This window comes from Thunnus maccoyii, chromosome 6 (assembly GCF_910596095.1).
Source record: "Thunnus maccoyii chromosome 6, fThuMac1.1, whole genome shotgun sequence".
NCBI lineage: Eukaryota > Metazoa > Chordata > Actinopteri > Scombriformes > Scombridae > Thunnus > Thunnus maccoyii.
This window is the reverse complement of record NC_056538.1, coordinates 8,046,370-8,066,758: the sequence shown is the minus strand read 5'-3', so window position 1 is coordinate 8,066,758 and position 20,389 is coordinate 8,046,370. Positions and strand designations below refer to the sequence as shown.

Below are 20,389 nucleotides of genomic sequence, written 5' to 3'. Positions count from 1 at the left end.
TTTTCTCTCTCTAGTCAACAGCTCACTGCTACTGCTGTGCAAAGATCTGTGTTTGAAGGAATATGGGAGAGAAAACTAATCGATGCTTAAAAGATTGACTTGACCTTCTTCACTAAAGCACACCGATTTCTGTTTCTGAAAGACTAAAACAAAAACTGTAGAAAGTACTTAAGTAATCATAGTTTCACACATAAGTAATTTACAAAATCAGTGGCATAAATACAAACGTAACCTGTCATGAAATTAAATTTGACCTATGTGCAGCTGCGAAGCGTTTCTTAGTGTTATGTCCTGCCTGGAGCACCAAAAGTGTGAAGTTCACAACATCATTGACAAATCAGATCATGTCTGGAGTGTTCACTAATGGAGTATTAGTATAAGTACAGTGTCTATAAAATGTATTCACCCTCTTGGCAGTTTTCAAGTTTAATTGACAACACGGAGTCAAAGTAGATTTAATGTGGATTTTTAGACACTGATCAAAGTGAATGTCGCAGTAAGAACAGATCACTACAGTGTGATCTAAATTTATTACATATATATAAAATAGATGCCACATTAAATCTGCCATGAGTCAATGTTGCAAGACAATAAATCATGAAAACTTCTAAGGGAGGTGAATACTTTTTTATAGTTATTGTAAACCTAAAGATACTTCACTGTGATTGTCTAAACTTATGACACTCAATAACTTCCTTCTATCTGACACCAAAGCAAACTAAACCACTAAAATAACAGTTTGGCCCAAGTCTGGCATGGAGCTACAATCTGTAAACGAGACACTGAAGTGCTTTAAAACATTTTCTGTTACTCACAATCAAATCTAACATTAGAGGATAAAAGTCCTCAGCCCTCTGCGACATGTGGCTCCCTGATTTGCAAAGTCCTGTGCTGTGAGCTCTTCCTCCAATCACAGCAGAAGAGGCTGGACTTTCCCTGAAAACCTTTGCTCTGAAGGTTTCAACAAAAAAAAAAAAAGAATGAAGCAAAGCGGGGACAGGACTCTCACACGTGGCCCTGTGTGTAAACATCACAACGCTATATATGCTCTAAAGTCCTCAGTGACAGGCACAGTACAACAGGGCCGAACGAACTGTGCGTCGTGTCCTCAGTAATGATAGACTCTGATCTGGTTGTTATCGTCCAGGCCCAGCTGGACCAGGCTGCTCTTGGAGGACGGAGCCCGATAGCGAGTGAACAGAGGTCTGAAAGGCAGAGTTAAAGACAATAACGGGCACAAAACAGTGTTCATGCAACAGTCTGACAACTTACAGCTTTATAACATGAACTGCAATAAAATATGAGATAAGCTTTAGATGAATAGAATCTTCTTATGAGATAGAGTGATATTAATCATGCATAACCAGACTTTTCACTATCAGCATATAAAATGTAGTAAAAGGACATTTTACAAGTATCACTGCTCTGCACATTCATGAACATTGGAAATGTGCTGGAAGACATTAGATGAATGATTAAATGTGTGTCAAGATAAAAAGCAACAGGAAAATCAATGAGTTGAAAAATAAAACAAGCTGGTGACACATAATTAGAGGAGTAAGATAAATAATGTGTTAATTTATTTTATCGGTGGTTTGCAAGGGTTGAGCTGCGCCTTAAAAAATTCTGTTGGTCTTCTTCTCTGGTGTGGTAGTCAGACTGAGGTCTAGATTTTAAGTACTTCCATTATTTACAGTGTGGGGCTGTACAGGCGGTGAAAAAATGTGCAAAAGTGCACAGAGTGCAACGCTGTAAACGTTTCAGTTCATGTTGGACTTTCCTCAGTGCAATGTGGTTTTGCACTTGTGCACTCTATGCACTTTGACACATTTTTTCACTACCTGTACAGCCCTGCAATGTAAATAATAGAAATATTTAAAATCCAGATCCCGGTCTGAATTCTTTTTTTGTTGTTGTTCTCTGTGTGCGAGTCTCTGCTGTACTTCATTTATTATATCACCTGATAAAATAAAATTACAAAGAAAAAAAAAAATCCCCACTGATGGAGTCTGCAACATCCTGTCAGTTTCAGGGCTCCATAGTCACAGACATGTAGTGGTAAGAACATACAGTTTATCAGCATGTCAGTCTACAACAAGACAAGGGATTGTGTGCTCTTTCAGTAGATGCAACACAATACTATGTCTGTTAGTGTGTGTGGATGAACATGTTTGATAGAAGGATACACGCTGGTGTCTTTTTTGCGCATCTCCAGCCACCTCTTGTTGCCGTCAATCAGCCCCTGCAGCCTCTGGCCGTCCACCTCCGCTGTCTTCTGCATGGAGCGCAGACTACGGCCATGTTCACTTAGAAACACATAGACACACGCACTGATTTAGAATTGTTGCAAGTACATTTAAGACAGTAAGGATGTAGAAGTAAGCTGATGATTAAATGTGTATTGCAGGTCACAGTACCTAGCAGGAGTGTACGATGAGTAAGATGAGTTGGCTCTCATGGTGCTGGATGCGACTGGATCCATAGCTGCTCCTGGAGAACAGAACAACAGTTCAGGACCAACAACAATGACACAAATCATTTTTGCCACTGATAAAAACCCTTTCTGAACAAGTTATGCAGAATGGCCCATATGTTGGCATACCAGGGAATATCTGGCTCCATCTGCTGCTCATGACATCCTCAGAGGCCCACATCCCACTGGCGATGGGGGTGCTGAACAGAGGGGCGGTTGAGGAGCTGCCTTGAGGCGCCCAGTTCCAAGGCGGCTCTGAGAGCCTCGCTGCAGGTGTGGGTAAGGAGGTGGGGCCCAGGGTGTGAACCTGGGGTAGGATGGGAGCGGAGGTGAAGGTGGTGGAGGTGGAAGCATGTGTGGAGTGAGGCTGAGATAGAGGCAGAGGGAAGGCTGTGTAAGGTGTGGCGCTCTGCCTCTGAGCCAGTGAACCCAACGCACTCAGGACGGTGTTGAGCTGGCCTGAGATCTGCTGCAGGGACTCTGCTAACTCCTGGACTTTAGCCGGGACGGTGGGATGACCTCCTGATGAGAGAGACAGATAAAGAGATAACAGACAACAGATGTGACCTTAATGTACAGCTGGAAAAATATATTTTCTACAGTATGGCGAGTATATGACATATCAGCAACACCCAGGATCTGAATGAAATGAGTGTAAATTTCATTTGTATTTTGAGGAACAGCTGATGCTACTGTGTTGTGCCCCTTTGTGTTTTGTGTTACCTGTCCCATCTGGTGGGTCCGCAGTGCTGCTGAGGTCTGACTCCGTCACATCGAAGGTCACCTTCCTCTCTCCTGCCAGCCGAGACAGATCCTCAAACAGCGGCTGAATAGAGTAAACAACAAGCCAGAATGTGGTTGACGCAGATATAAAAACAGATATTTCATGCCTGTATGTACATACAGTATTACCTGTTGGCTTGACCTTGCAAAGACCAGCAATAGTGAACACAAATGTGTACACAAATATATCAGGCACATAAAATCTGAGGAGAACTGATATGATATTTCACTTTGGTACACCAATTCATCACTTACATCCAGGTTATGTTGTTAATATACTTAAGTACATTTCATAATTTCAAGTGGTTTATAACGATTACAGCAGCTCAAGAGCAAAAAAATACAGTCAGATGTTCAGGTTAAGTTTAACAGCTATAAGTGTTCATTTTCACCTCTACCCCAAATTTTTCAGCTATGACTATCGGTGCTAGTTGACTACATGAAGTCCTCTGTAGCGAAAATTGTAAAATGCTCAACCTAAGTGAAGCATCACTTTAACTGAGTGCACTGTAATATTAGAAATGCAATATGATGTTTGCTCCCGACCTCGTCAGCTATAGAACTCTCCAGCTGCTGAAGTTGTTCCTCTTTCCTCCGCAGGAGAGTGTTTCCTCTCTGAACCGTGCGCTGCAGCTCCGCCACATTTCTGGCCTCCTGACAGAACGAGAGAAAGAAACCAGCACTTATTTTAAAATCAACCCCGTCTCACCAGTCGTCACACCAATTATTATTCGTCAGGAGATGGATCACGCTCTTCCCTACCTGCTGGAGGTTCCTAACCATCTCCTCAGTCACCCCTCCTCTCTGGACGGGGTCCGGGCAGGAGCTGGTCTGGGCCACCCGTAGAGCTGCCTGTCTCTCCATCAGTCGGCTGCTCTCCCTCTCCAGGAAGAGTTTGGTCTTCTGGATGGATGCGCCGTGTGAGGAGATGAACCGCCGGAACCTGAACACACAGAGGTGTGGGGATGAAGTTAAGATACAGACTGTATCCTGCTCTCATGAATTCTCATCTAAACCATGAATGCTTTAATCAATAATGAGCCAATTAACATTAATGAAACACATTTGTCCAAGCCAGCACAGTTAGGCCACATTTGCTATCAACTGTCTATGAGCTATAATATACACTTGTATTTTATTTTAGAATCAAACAATGCTACATTAGCTGCCTAAGGGAAGAACTGACAGTGATATTAGAGTGCAAAGTAGTACTATCAGTATTATTAGTAGCAGTAGTTGTAGCATCACTCTGTCTGAGTGCACAGTAACATTTCAGGTTGTTTTTTTCTTCATTCTGAATAATATAATTCCAGTAGAAGCACTGAATATTTGTTATTGTGGCTCTAAAATTACATATATGTATAAATATTGAATACTGGCACATCAGTTATCAATACAGTATTCATATCAGCTTTCAATAAACAATTAGTCAAACACCAGTAAGAACTGACATTGATATTGCTCAGAGGCCTAAAAACAGTCTAATAGAGCATTCGCATCCTGTAAATACCAAACAATTCGAATAATGCTTTCATAACCACAACTCTATGTCTCTCTCTCCTTACTCGTCCATGCTGCTGTGGCTGTCAGGAACAGGGGAGAGCGGCGGGTCCTCCAGGTCGTCTACATGTAGCGGTGAGTCTCTCTGGTCACTGGAGGGCGCTGTCACTTCGGCCTTCTCTGCCTTCTTTTTGCCGAGTTTAGGTTCTTGTCTCGGTGAGGCGCCCCCTCCTTCATCTTGTTCCAGCTCACTGTGGGACAAAACAAGCCCATTTAAAATCCAAACTGGTCTGGGCATAAACAATGGAAATCATGCATTCATCAACAGTGAAATTTAACATGGATATTTAATTTCTACTCTTCTGGACTTTCCTGTAATATGTGGGCTGTGTAAATAAGGATGAGGCCTGTTCCGTTCTGGGTCTTGCGTAGAAACTGGAACTGTACCTGACTCTGCGACTGAGACGGTCACATCTCTCCTGCAGCAGCGCCACCTTGCTCTCCAGTCGCTCCTTGTCCTCCTTCGTCTTTCTGCTCTCTTCCCTGGCTTTGTCTCTCTCCTCCCTCAGCCACTCCTCCTGCTGCTTGGCCTCGCTCCTCTCCTCCCTCGCTTTGTGGATGAGTTCTCGGGCTTGAGCTTTGTCCTCTCTCATCCTGTCCAGCTCCTCCTTCAGCTGGTCTCTCTCCTGGATCAGCCGGGGTAGAGCCTAGACACACACACACACACACACAAACACACACACAGGTGGAAATATACGGTTGACAGATGGAGGGGTGGGTGAATGTAATCTCTCTTTTCAGAAATAAAAGCTGGACTTCCCACCTCTATCTGTCTGTCCATTTCCTCCTCTTCCTCCCCGAGCTTCCTCCTCCTTCTCTTCAGATCTGCTGCCTAATAGGAGACATCATCATTAGTCCATGTGGTTTAGGTTAGTGTATCAGTGGTTGATTAACTGTACATGTAGTATGGGAGAGAGACCTTGGTCTGCAGCATGGCCTCTTGGCTCTTCAGCTCTTTGGCTCTCAGCTCTAACTGATCCGCCAGATCCTGCAGTTCTGACTCCTACAGGAAGAAATAAGACAGATTTATTCTCTACAATAGTATTTGTTTGTCTGTGTGTGGCACTACTGAGTGGGCAAAAAGAAAACTGGTGCAAATCTAAGCCATCCACTTAAATATATCTAGAAACCGGACACAAGACAAACAATAATTCCAGGCAGAAAGGAGTCCTTATGAGCTATTGGTTTTAGATATTGAAAACTAGTGTCGTAGCACAACAAGCACAGCACTGTGTAGTTAGTAAATGTGTGCATCTGTCGCATCTCACCTTGCGTGAGTGTGTCAGCTGTGACTTTTGTATCTGTGTGTCGAGCTGTAAGCGGAGTTTCTCCAGTTGGACAGCGTGTGAAGCCTGGAGACGTTCTCTGTCCTCCTGCAGAGTAGAAAGCAAGCGCTCCCTCTGAGCAGTCTCCTGGAACACACACACACACACACACACACACAGCATCTTAAAGTTCCATAAATGATCAGTATCTTGCTCACAAAATTGATTACAAAAACTGAGAACTTAAAACCTTAAGGTTAATAGCACTCTATTAGGAGTGGTACTACTAGTCAGTGAACAGTTTTGGGTTTGATACTCAAAAAATAAACTTTTTTTTTTTTTTAACTAATTGCAAAAGTAAAACTGTCTTACAAGACTTCCTAAGAATATATAATAATAATAATATCTTCTTTCTGTCAAGCAGCAGTTCTTTTGTTTGCCTTCCCATGATCAGGAAGCCAAACAACAACACCGGTCAGTGTTCGTCTCTTCTTTTGGTTTGACTGAATCAACAAGTTAACATCTATCCAAAAACATACACTTTGTTGGCGTATCTTATCTAAGTTAGTTTAAACTGTAGGAAGAAAATAAACTGGATGATAAAGGTGAGATTCAGTTTTGAGATACTTCAGCAAATTTGTAATCATATTTGATTACTCAAGAACATCCTGGACTCCCAGGAATGTTTATTTTGTCTCTACTGTCAATATCACTGTGTGCCCACTGGAAACAAAAATACTGCACATTCACAACATATTCTACTATTTCCATTATTGCAAGTTGTACAGGGTGAAGGCCTCAGCAAAATGAGAAATGTAAACACCGTCTGACCTCATCCAGGTATTTCTCTCTGATGTTGTTCATCTCTCTCCTGTGGTCCTCCCTCAGCTGCTCCAGCTTCCTCTCGTGATCACGCTGCACTTCCTCCCGCACTTCCTGGAGCACATCAGCCAGCTAGACAGTGAAAGTTAAAGTCAGTTTAAAGCAAAAAAGTGATAATTTACTTAAACATCAAGCCTACTGCAGAAAAAATACACACAATGAATAAAAAATCATTTTGTACAAAGTGTGTGTGTGTGTGTGTGTGTGTGTCTAACCTCTCGGTGGTACTCTGCCAGTTGCTGTTCAGGTCGCGGACTCATCAGCTCCCTCCTCCTCTCCATGCTTTTGAACTTTATACAGACAAAATAGTGCAAACACAGACAGAAACGTGTAGACAGATCATTAATCTGTGTCCCTCAACTCCAATGCCACCATGTACAATCAAACTGGAACAAGCACATATACATCTAAACTTGTTGTTTACATCTGTCTCAGGTGTTCCTATGGGTCATATACTGCATATAGGCCATTTGACCGAACATAACAGTCTTAATGGGTCAAAGTTAATAACATACAAAAAAGGACATATGTGATTTTTAATAAATACACCTCATATGTTGATAAAACATCATCGGATTCGGAACTAATAATTCCTGCTTTTGCAGTGTTTGCAAATATCTGACATGAAATAAACTTGTACTGAAACTGCAGGGACACAATTCTGATTAAAAGGTCAATTCAAAATGCTGCAATGGACTGTGATTTTTTGAACAAAGACTTCAGTTTTAAAACATCTTTCAGAAAGGTGTCACTAGAACTTGTGTAACACTTGTATAACACGTTGAAGGAGAGTAATTATATACAGATCACGTAGGTGCCAGGCTATCGGAAAGTAGTATCAATGAAAAAAGGTAACGCCTGCAGACTCACTCCAAGCCACAAACGTTAAATCTGGACGTTTCGAACCTACTTGGATCTTTGTCATTCCAACTTGATAAAGATCCAAGTGGGATCAAAGCACTTGTATAACACAACATGAAGCCACCCACAAAAGTGGCTCTTGGCTGACCTTTCCCCTACACATGAAAACATGTACCAGGTTAATATGCCAACCTGCTAACATCTAGCATTGATCTAGAAGCTCTATGACTCACTTGTTTTTCCTCTTAGGATTGCTTAATAACAATGACACTATTTGAATATTGCAATTTACTGCACTTCTCTGAGCAGAGATTGACAATAATGTAAAGTTGATTGAAGTCATTAATCCTAGCTATATTCAATCTATTTGGCCTTAACTTTGTTGTTCCTAGTATTTGTGTTAAGCTTTAGTTTCAGTTAGTCATGCAGAAACGACAAAACTGAAACACTCAAATTTTAAAAAGTAAGTAAGTCTGAAATCAAAAATGAGCTGAATACAGGAAGGCCATTATCATCACAGTCACCTCCTGTTTCAGAGAGTTCAGTTTCTCCTCCCTCTCTGCCTGGAGTCTCCTCCTCTCCGCTCGCAGCTCTTCTTCTGACTCTGCCTTCAGATGTTCAACGTCGCGCCTCTTCTGAGCCTCCAGTCTATCGCGCTCCGCCGCCCGCTCCTCTTCTAGCGTGATGCGTAACTCCTTCAGCGTGGCTTCACTCTCCTCCCTGAGCACACAACATACATCAGCATTATTTTGGGGATAATGGGTGATAAACTACAAACTGAATAAAGTTCAGTTAATTTTCTCTTGATGTTCTGTATCAGTGTCGGGTTACTGAAAGGTCATATTCTATTCATCACGTAATCAGATTTTGTAAATGAGACATTAATAGCTAGTCGTTAATATTTAGTGCACCATTGTGTGTTTGTGTGTCTGACCTGAGCTTGTGCTGCTGCTTCTCCCTCTCCATCTGGACAGACTCTCTCAGTTCCTCCAGCGTCCTATCAGACTCCTCCTTCAGCCTGGCTTCCTCCTCTTTCCTCTTAGACAGGAGACGCTGCTGCAGATCCCTGAGGAGGTGCGCGCACGCACACACACACACACGCATACACAAATAAGAAATGTTCTGCAAGTATGTTTCAGTAAAATGCTGTTTAATCGAGCCCGACCGAAAGGATCTTTACAAAACTGAAACTCATAAAACACATAATAATAACCAACAGTGTGAAGTAAAAATCATCATTGTTATTTGGCCGTTTTGTTTCAGTGAGTAACTTGTAGAATGTCATATTTGAGTTTAATGGACTCCTGTGACTCAGTAGGAGGTTATTACATAATTATGCCTACCGCAATCTTTTCTCACTCTCCTCCTTCAGCTGCTTCTCCTCCTCCTCTTCCTCTCTCTTCAACTCTTCCCGGAGGAGACGCATTCTCTTTTCCTTCTCCCTTATCAATCGCTCCTTCTCTTCCTCCACCTCCCAATCTGCCTTCTTCCTGTCCCTCTCTATCTCCTCATTCCTCTCCCTCAAACTCCTCTCCTCTCTTTCAGCCCTCTTTCTCTTCTCCTCCTCCTCTTTCTCCTTCTTCTCCTTGTCTTTCCGGATTCTCCAGCTCGGCTCTTCTTCCGGTGAGCTCTCGCGATTTTCTATGCAGGGTTCAGCATCTTCATGCCGGGCGTTGGAAGAGCGGATCAGCCGACCTCTGGACGTTTCAGGCCTCTGTAGACCCAGAGATGTGCTGACACTTTCTGCTATTGGACGGAGGCCGACACCTCGCTCTGAGTGGGAGAGGCTGGAGAGGGAGGGCGACGGGCTGGACTGGTGGAGGACGAGCCGCTCGACTTTCGGAGCTGGAGGGTTGTCTTTGTCTGCAGCCTTTGTGAGCCTAAGGAGAGAGAGAAAAAGGTGTTATTCTAGTTCAAATGTGAAAAAAATGTTAAAAAAGCCTTTAGTTTTCAATACATACACCACATCTCTCCACTTACTGTTGGTCAGCTGTTACACAATAATCAGCTGATAATAATTGCTCTGTTTTTTCCTACTTTGTAATAATCTTGTTTTTAGTTGCACATGTTTTTAGTAAATCATCTATTTTTTTGGATATTTTTGTGGTAGGGTTTCTTGATGTCTGATGTAAGTGAGATTTCAGTAGAATAAATGTAAATTCACGTTTATTCTACCAACACAACCTTCATTGTGGCTCATGGAAATTGCAAAACTGGTTTTAATAGGTGAAAAATGTTCCATGCAAATGACCATCACCAATTGAGGGACCAACAGAATATATAATGCATGCATCACAAAAGCCAAGTCTGATCACAGCAGCCAAAATGAAAAGAACAACAAACCTCTTGGCTGGCTCAGCCTTCTTTTTCTTCGCCCCCTCATCATTCTCCTCTTCTTCTATTGTTTCCTCTTTGTCATATTTCTCCAGTGGACTGACAGTGCCAGACAAGTCGTTGAGGCCCAGAACTTTCTCTGACAGCTTTACGAGACAAAACAGGAACATTTACAAAACTGGATGTCATTAAACGATTGAGTGACCGACTGAATGAACGGTAGATGGGTGTCACACTGCATGATTGGAGTACCTTGACATCTATGGAGGATGAAGCCTCAGACTCCTGCAATAGCACACACAAACACACTCAATTACAAGGTAAAAGTTGAGAATTAAAACACACACATGCACGAGATGACACAAGCAAAACTGCCCACAAGCAACACAGAACATGGAAGCGTGCCGCCTTTACCCAAGAGACACAGAAACACACTGAGATTAAGACTAGAGCAGAGCGTACATGCAATCCACACAATCCAGTCCAGCGAGCAGGCAGTCATCATGTAAAACCTAAACAATCAGGCAATCTGTAATCAAAGCACACGGACTCTGAAAATCAGGGAGGTGGTAGCAGGAGATGGGAGTCCTGTGTCTGGTCAAATACTTCAAAACCAACCACCAATCTAAAAACAGACTACCAACAGCCTGCGCTATCAATGGGGAGGAGGAGGAGGGGTTCGAAGAGGGATTTATAACTTTCCAATCCAGTCCTCAGGGGCTTGAATGGATTGTCCTTTGACCCAATTAGTATTCCAGAGTGGGAGTGATGACATCCAGGCTGAGAATCACATGGATGAGGATGAGACAGCCCCTCAGGCAGTGGAGTTGGATTTTGGGATCTACCCGTGCATGCTTGCAGTAGATAGGTGGGTGCAGGGGTAGGGTGGGATAGCAATGGGGGGAGTGTGAGCACACACAGAGGCAACAGCGAACCATACCTCTGCAGGCAGGGGGGATTTATTTGTCACACTCTCCATCTTGCCAGCAAGATTTTTTCTCTTGGGGTCAAGCGTTTTAACGTCGCTCAGCATCGTTTTCGTGCCTCGCTCAGCTGTACGGACTTGAGCTGCTTCCATGTCAAAAACCTCGACGACTTCCTCCTCACTCTCAGATGCCGGTTGTGGTTTTTGGGCATCTGATTCATCCTCTACCTCCATTCCCTCCCCCTCTGTTTCTCCTCCTTCGCTCTGTACGCATCTCTCTATCACCTCCTCTTCGCTCTCCGTCAGTTCCCTCTGGCTCAAAGAGCATCTCTCCAAACCCTCCTCGCTCTCACCGTCCTCCTCCTCGTTTTCCTTCTCTTGCACTCCTTCGCTATTTACCTCAACCTCTTCTTCCACGCTTTCGTTCTGCCCTCCTTCATCATCTATGCTTCCTTCTAGCTCATCTCTCTCTTTGTCATTTTTGTCCTCCTCCTCCTCCTCCTCACTCCCCCCACATTTAGAACTTTTGAAGGATTTCTCCACAACTTCATCGCTACCTTCCTCGAATTCCTGCTCTTCCTCTACCTCTTGCACCTCTTCCTTCACCTCTTCTTTCTCCTCCGTAACATTCTCCATAGCTTCATTGCTCTCCACAATCTCCTCTCCGTCTTTGGTCTCATCGTCCTGGCTTTCAACGCACCTTTCTACCTTCTCATCGCTGTCGTCTTCCTCTCCTTCATTGCTCTCCTCAGCCTCAACACTCTCCTGCTTCTCACTGTGTTTCACGTTTTCTGTCTCTCCACCAACCCCTTCATCTTCATCCTCACCTTCAATGCATTCCTCCTCGATCTCATCACTCTCTACCCCCTCCTCCTCTTTCTTGCTCTCTACAGCTCCTTTACTTCCCCCCTGCTCTTCCTCCGTCCCACCCCCCTCTTCTTTGCTTTGTTCGTCTTTCTCATCTGCTTCCTCATCATATGCCTCTACGTCTTCCTCCTCATTTCCCACCTCTCCTTTCTCCTCCTTCTCTCCATCCTCTGCTTCTCCTCCTCCTCCTTCATCCTCTCCTCTCTCTCTCTGAACATCCTCATCCTCTAGCTCTCCTAGCTCCTCATCCTCCTCCACCTCATTCAACTCCTCTGCTACCTCCTGTTCAGCGGACTGTTCAGGTTCAGGGGTGATAGCGTCAGCCCCTTCCTCATTGACATGGTCTACACCGCCCGCCAGCGGAGACAGGTGGAGGTGGCGGCCCCTCAGAGAGTCCTTGGTGGAGGGGAATAGGGAGAACAGTCCATCCATCCCAAACAGAGGCACAAAGGAAGGCGTGCAGAGACACAAGGGAGAGAAAGGATGGAGGAGGGCAGGTGAGGGAAGGAGGCAGACAAAAAGATTGTGATCCCCCCTCCCTCCCCCCAAAGATGGTGGAGGGTGATGGTCTTGACACAACAGCATGCAAAACTGACAGATGGCACATTGCAGGGACAAAATTGGACACAAGAACCAATACGAATGCACAAAAATATATACAAATGTTATTTTTCTGGGTCTCTGTCACACACAGGGGAAGGTTTGATGAATGTGATTTTCTTGTTTCAGTGTTTCCCCTACAAAGAAGCCGTCATGTGACATTATGATCAATCTATGTCTAGCACAAAGGATATGTGTATTGCCTACTTTCATTTTCTAGGTAATGTGTAAGGTGTGCACAATTCATGAATCAGAGAGTGTTGGGAAGTTGTAATGCTCTCCACTAATGTGAATAAATGAATGAATCAGGGGGAAACACACGTTACAACATGCTGCTGATATTCAGATTCAGACAGCAAAGCAGTAACAGTGACAATAGGTGGACAGCAGGACAAAGAGGAAGACACAGTGGCAGCCGTGCCCATAGGACAGATCCCAGCAGCACAGCAGCTACATGGACGCATCCCCGGGTCACGGTGCAAAGGTGAGAGGTTTGTGAGGTCACATGAGAGAGACACAAGAGAAGATATAACAGATGGTTTAGAAATCAGAGTTACATGAGACAAGAACAGTCTGCTATGGTAGTGATTCACTGAAAACATGTAGAAATATGGAGACAATTAGGACTCCCTCCAACTTAAAAATATACAGTATATGCACCGATATAAGCAGCTATAGCACACATCTTACCATTAATCGATCAAAGTAGAATTCAACTAAAACAAATACTGAAACTACAACATCGTCTGGTGCTATTTCTTAATTTCTCAAGAGGAAAAACGTCCCCTCAGATATAGACAATATACTCTGATATTTGTACAGAATTTCTGGTTTAAAGATAGAAACACAATATTAACCTCCATATGTATGAATCTACCTTAGATGCCAGGGTTGTGCCTGTAAAGTTCCTGTCAACTCATGCAATATATAGAAATGTTTCAGTCAAGTAATCACTGTGAAAAAGACACTATGGCCATTCAAAGAATATGGTGTGTGTACAGAACACAGAAATGGCAGTGAGTTTACATTTTGAATGTTCAAACTGAAAGCAAAGCAGGCAAGAAATGCACAGACAAAAAAAAAGAACCTGGGAATCGCTGAAAAAATGGACACTGTGTGTGTGTGTGTCTGTGTGTGTGTGTGTGTGTACCTGTTGGGATGGTGGTTCAGGGCTGTGGTCCCCAGACAGGGCCAAGTCCTGCAGCTCTGGCTCAGTCCTCTCCTCCACTGGAGCTGCACCACTGGCTTCACTGTCCTACATATACATAGGACACTGAAACTAATATTCACACCTAAAAGACAAGGTGCACTTCTACAACAAATATATCATTGAACAAACTAAAACAGTATCTATTTCATGAAATATACAAGGCAATGGTCAAAACTGTATACAAGGGAATTATCAGGCTGAAATATATCAGAATAACCCAAGTGGCAAATATGATTTTGTAACAGCTATTCTCAATTTCTCTTATTATAAAGACAATGGGCCCCATGCAAGAACCACTCGTATGAACACAATCATTCTTAAGATGCACGTACAACTGATTTAAGAACATTTGTGGCATTCATCAATTTTCTCGTACTTTGAATTTTCTCTTAGGTACGAACGAAATGTACGAGTGGTCCAGAGCTGTCATACACGTCATGAATAGATCATCTCTGCTTTTCTTCACAGGGGAGAAACACCTCTTTGACTTACAGTTATAATGTCCTAATCTGAATTAACTGTCACATGACCGCCTCCCACCACGAATCGCTTTGCTTTAGAAAGATGTTTTTTAGCATCTAACTTCATGTCACAGCATTCCCTCTTAACTTCTGTCACAGTACAGAGCTGTTCTGATGACGTTGTTGGCAGCTGGATTCATATTTTCTAATTGTTTTGAGTCTCTGACTACTGTCACTACTTAATTTGTTTTGTTTTTTTGATTTCTGAGAGCAGGACTTGAGGCTGCGCTGGTGTTTTGACTCTTTGGGAACTTTTTTGTGAATGAAACTCACCCACAAATGGAGCAAAACATGGCAATTATGTGGCAATTTTAGGGGCGTGGATTATGCTAATGATCACGCACCTCCTCATGAACAGGTGACATTCATCAGGCTGAAATGAGCCATTTATGACAAGTTCAGGTAGTTATGAGAGTTTGTTGAATCCAACTTGGAACACTCGTACAAGCAAACCTCACAGAGAAAAGTCAGAGAGTTTCAGGGTAAAAATATGAAAATGTTCTTGCATGAGGCGCAATGTGGGATATGATCAGCACTGTAGAGAACAGTCTACCTCATACTGTAGGCCTCCTCCCAGGGCATCCAGGTCCAGATGGAGGTTCTTCAGTAGTCTGTCTGAACCACGAGGACTTGGCTGAGAAAAAAAGTCGTGACATAGAATATCTATTGAAGAGCCATGGGCAGCTAAACCAACTGTTGTCTTTAGGCTGTACTGTACCTCATTTTCTGAGATTTTGTCTTCATCATTGTCATCTTCATCATCAAAGCCGGGCAGAGAAAGAGACACCCTTTCTTCCTGCCTGCTGCCGAAAACACTAGATGTTCCACTGCTCCGAGGACCCTGACAAAGAAGGAAAGTAATCACATTACATACTGTGAGGGTTCGGGAGAGGATAAAAACTCATCATATGGTCCTTCATATAGCTCTAGGATCTTACCCCTAGGGATGTCTTGAGGGGCTCCAGACCCCCAGAGCTGCCAAGGGACCCACGCAGAGCAGGGGCAACTCCAGGAAGTGGGCCTATGCCAGGGGCATCCAGACATCTCAGAGGAGCCAGGTTGCCCAGCGGGGATGGTAAGGGTCCCAAAGGTGAACTCAGTGCCTTATGGGAAAGAGACACAATCAGAAAAGTAAGATCACACCTAGAATCTTGGCACATAAGCAATACTGAATACATTTATTTGATCTAGTATCTCCATCGTAGTCGAATAGGGATCTCCTGATCAAGTTTTTGCCATCCATACATAAAATCCTGTCCAATTTAGGTAATAATGCTTAAGGTTGTGTTGTCTGTTTTTGTTATGATTTTACTTTGAGCCTGTCTTCAACCTACTCATATAAACAGCTGACAGGATCTGTGTATTTTATTTAATGTGTGTATTTTGACATCTCCTAGCAACAAGGAATTGTTCATATGGCTATGGAGTCTGTATCTCTTCATACTCAGCAATGACTAAACACAAAAGTTTAAACACACATCAGCTTTGTATAATTTGTTACTCAGGCAGACTGTCAGTAAAGTAGTACACTGAAGTAGTAACAGAGAATGCAGCATTTCTCCCACAACAAAACAGAAAATACAAAGTGAAAACTGTGGAAAAATATAAGCTCCACTCACTCCAGGAGTCTTGAGCGGCTCCTTCTTCTTTTTCTCCTTCTTCTCCTTCTTTTCTTTCTTCTTCTTCTTGTCCTTGTCCTTCTTCGGCCCTGTGCCTCCTGCAGCAGCCGTGAGCTGGGCGCGCTCACGCTCCTGGACCACCAGGCGGCGGTAGTGCTCATCGCAGGGGTGATCCCAGGTGGACTGGCCCGAGGAGAAGTTGAAATAGTAGATGTCCCCTGTCACATCCTGGCTGCAGGGGAGGAGGGGGGAGAGGAGGGGGGTCACTTCAGCACCTCCAAAAAGGCCCAGAGGGAAGGAGGTATGATGGGTGGGTGGGTGGGTGAACAAAGAGACAACCAGAAACTAAACTGAATGCTGAACCAAATGACTACTTCCTTTTCACAATACTGACTGTGTTACTAATGAACTGTTTAGTAATTGATTATGTATTTACAATCATATAATAGATGATTATTTTAGTGCCAACTCCATCAAAGCATCAGATTCGAGCTGAAATATAGAAAACCACCTACATACCACCGATTATTACTTGATTTGTTTTCTCCATGATTTCTTTTCATTCCCTCAGTCGACAGGAGCAAATGGAGGGGTATAACCTTTACTTTGAGTTTAGATATAATACTGTATATTTCTTTTTTGAGCTTTATACTGTTTTAAAGCAAAAAAAAGGGATTCTGACTGATTCAGACTGGTTGCTTTGTACATCTGGAATGTTGCATTAAATGCAAAGCTTTTCATTTAAAGGTAGAGTCAGTCATTCTGGAGAAAGATTGTTGATATTTTAACTAAACACGTAAACAAATACAGCCCTTGTCTCAGTGCTCCTTTAGAAGCTCCACCCCCCAAATACATGGATGCTGTAGAGACACGTCTTTTCCTCTCACACATTATCACAAGTGGGAAAAAAATTTCATCTCATGTGAGTAAAACAGTCCATCCATACTCTCAGCGACCTCCCCGCTTCTAACTCGACCTGGGTTCAGCCTCTCTGTTCACAGAAGCAGCCGCCTGTCAGCTGCAGCTCCTGGAGAGCTGAGGCGTCATTATGGATCCCACTGCTTTTCTTGGTAAGACACATCTTGCATAGCATTCAAACGGGAGGATTGGCCAGGCGTCCATGCTTGCGCCGCTAGCCTTCTTTTTCCTAACGGTTTGTTGAGTGGGTGTCTGGTGTTGAGTGATAGGAAACATTAATTCTGAAAGACTACGAGTTAACAGTTTGAGTCAAGTATTGACACTGTATTATGTGTGGCTTGGAAAATAGTGATAATGAAATATAACAAATGACGAACAGTTAATGATGCGTTTTCCATCACCCAGCAGTGGTTGGTCCACCAGAGAGGGTAGGGGGGGTAATTCAACAGACTTCTTCTGTAACGGCCAACTGACTGACGTCACACAGGCGACACTGTTTGGATCTCTGGGAAGTGAGAACCAAAAACACACCTGCAATTACCGCTTATTGCCATAGGTGCCACCAAAAGAGAATGAATCTGAGTTCTTCAAGATTGTTACTTTAAGTTATTAGTTGATTAGTCAATTGACAGAAAATGAATCTGAAACTGATAATCTACTCATCAAATAATTCATTTTTCAATTTAAATTGCCAAACATTCCCTAAAGGTAAGCTCCTCAAATGTGAGGTTTTGTTGCTTTTTTTGTCATATGTGATAGCAAACTGAACATCTTTGGGTTTTGGACTTATGATCAGATAAAATAAGGAATTTGAAGATGTCATCTTGAACTTGTGATGGGCATCATGACACGACATTTCATTGACAACACCATTAATCAAGAAAATAACTGGCAGATTAATCAATACTAAAAATAATTGTTGGTTACTGCTCTATATTGTTGCTATAAATCTACAACTGTAACTTAAATTAATTTAATCTAACATCCATCTACAGGTATTGATGCCTGACACTGGTGTTAGTGGTGTGTTGTAATCTCTAAGGTGCATTATTTAGACAATTTCCCTGTGGCTGACATCTCCCTGCAGATATTAAGGGAGGGCTGCCATGTGCCTCCACCTTCAGGTGTCAAGAGCAGACCTTCATCCTTGATGGACACAAACACTCATACACTCCATTACTGTCACACACAGATAAATCAAACTTGCCGCTGTGGACAGCTTGTATCTTTGGTGCCTCACTGAGGATCAACAAGACTCTTCACAACAACTTTCAAATTTCATCAAGAGTAATAGAAACCCAGAGCAAAACTGTAACATCACACCTTTTAAAATATGGAAACATACTGTTTATACAATATAACTTTTATTCAATCAGGTAGATAAGATAAGATACACAACAAAACACAGCCAGTCAGCCAGTTGTTTCCTGTGGGTGGCCGTTCTGGCGTAGCTCTACTCCCCAGCCTCTCTCCCTGTACTTACCAAGGTTTCCACTCGGGAGGCAGAGGGGCAACGATGCCCTCCCTGGCCAGCCACAGGAGCTCCGGCTCACTGTCGGGATCAATGCCGATCTCCCTCGCGTACTCGTGGATCTCTGATAAGGAAGAGAAAAAGAGAGAAAAAGGGTGATATGAGAAGAGCTGAATGTGATAGTATATTGTACAATACGTGTTAAAATGAGGTAAAATGACACATCCCAAAGCAAACAATAATAAAATATGATGACAAATGTTTGTAAATAAAACTAAATTAACACTGCAGATTTTCCAAACTTCTGTGGTCAGGGAAGATCCTCGAGGATCCTATATCACCCAACACATTAAATAATAATACAATACTTATAATAATCAATAATCAATATATCCATTTAAACCACTTGTGCTCAGGATTTCAGCAGTGATGAGTTTATACATTTGAATATTCAGAAACAGAGTCATCTTTATTGGCCAAGCATGTTTACGCATACAAGGACTTTGACTCCGGTTTAGTGGATCTCAGTGTACTTACCCAGAATAACAACCCAACAATCTTCAGAAATATACACAAGGAATAACTATATACATGAGAAACTGTTTCTGTGAACTGTAATCAGAATACAAATAGTACAAAGAAGTGAAGAGAGCAGACTGATGAGATAAATATAAAATGGCAAAAATTATCAATGTTACTTTATATACATATAGTAGGTGGTTATGTACAGTATATACAGACTGTTCAGATATACAGTAGTGAGTGAAATGTATTGCAGATATTGTATTTTATATGGGTATTATAGTGTTCTGAGGTTATTACACAGTGACTGAGTTAACTGTTTATAAGTGTGACAGCGAGGGGGAAGAAACTACTGTTCCTGTGTGTGGTGGTTTTGGTGAACAGTGTTCTGTAGCTCTATACATATAATATACATACATATATATATATATATATATATATATATATATATATATATATATATAGAGAGAGAGAGAGAGAGAGAGAGAGAGAGAGACAGAGAGAGATAGATAGATATGTGTATATATATAGGATATAGGGATAATCTAGTCACTGTGAGTTAATCGTCCCCCTCCAACTCCTAGTTTTTACCATGACCTATGTACCTTGTTCAGAGGGTGTATAGTTCTCATCGTAGTCCTCTTCAAGGATCAGCTGGTCTCCTATGAGAGTAGCTGCAGTCATGGTTACTGCAGAGACGAGGAAGAAATGCAAAACAAGATGACTGACCAAAGGAAGGGAGATATACCTCATACATTACAACATAGTGGCAAAGAGTTACCCAGGTACAAACTAGATAGCCCCCGCTACTCTTTGTGCTGTGTAAAACATGTCTTGCTTTGTGACAAAAAGCAAGGCTCAGCTAATAAGATTAACAAATGACTCTCTTGTATCCAGCTGGATGACTGTTGTACTTACAAAGAAAAGCGAGCGCTTATTAGCAGGCAAATTGCTAAGCCTGTGGGCAACTCTGCATCAGCAAATTTAAAAATATCGACGTGAATTCATTTTAGGGGCAGTAAGGGACAGACCAGCAAGGAAAGGGGTGAGCTAATTCAGCTAGCGTCTCAGCTAACGTGAGCGCCATCTAACGTTAGCTACTTAACGTTAGCTCAGCCAGCTAAAGTTAAAGCAGTTGAAGAATAGCTTATTCATGACATTTTATTTACCTTACAAACTTTTAATCGCTTTCTCACACGCCTCTGCGGCAATATCGATGAGTTGTCACTTGTTTAACGAAAACATTGTGTCCGCAGAGGGGAGAAAGATGCGAAAGTTTGTGCTACTAACAACATCTCCAAGGACGCTTCCTCTGGTTTCCTGTTGACGATGGAAACGTGGCTCTGACTGGCTGAGCCACATGAGGCGTTCAGGTATCCTCGTAAACTACTACTTCGTGAAAGTAATACAGTACATTTGTACAAGAAGCAACAGAAAAATATAACTTCTACCAAATGTGTTGTCAGTGGCACTTATTTTATTTAGGAAGTATCACAAAACACCCATTTTCCCTCAACATAAGTGTGGATCAAGAAAGAAAAACACGCATTTAACGGATTTCTTTATTGATTTCCCAGG

At 42.6% G+C, this 20,389-nt stretch overlaps 1 protein-coding gene across 1 annotated transcript; it reads right to left on the bottom strand.

Moving 5' to 3' along the window:
- Positions 1–5: 5 nt before the first annotated feature.
- On the bottom strand, positions 6–20,157 carry LOC121899365 (centrosomal protein of 164 kDa-like). Its single transcript, XM_042415128.1, has 27 exons — positions 19,981–20,157; positions 19,417–19,500; positions 18,302–18,413; positions 15,901–16,132; positions 15,220–15,384; positions 15,000–15,122; positions 14,835–14,915; positions 13,701–13,805; positions 10,411–10,443; positions 10,168–10,304; positions 9,168–9,704; positions 8,759–8,890; positions 8,349–8,544; positions 7,179–7,253; positions 6,913–7,035; positions 6,085–6,228; positions 5,736–5,819; positions 5,580–5,648; positions 5,204–5,463; positions 4,822–5,007; positions 4,019–4,199; positions 3,803–3,910; positions 3,197–3,299; positions 2,603–2,995; positions 2,418–2,490; positions 2,187–2,306; positions 6–1,205 (listed from the first exon to the last, which is right to left on the bottom strand). Exons 2-27 carry the CDS (start codon positions 19,493–19,495, stop codon positions 1,109–1,111), a joined length of 3,948 nt encoding a protein of 1,315 aa, XP_042271062.1. The 5' UTR covers positions 19,496–19,500; positions 19,981–20,157; the 3' UTR covers positions 6–1,108.
- Between the last annotated feature and the right edge of the window lie 232 nt (positions 20,158–20,389).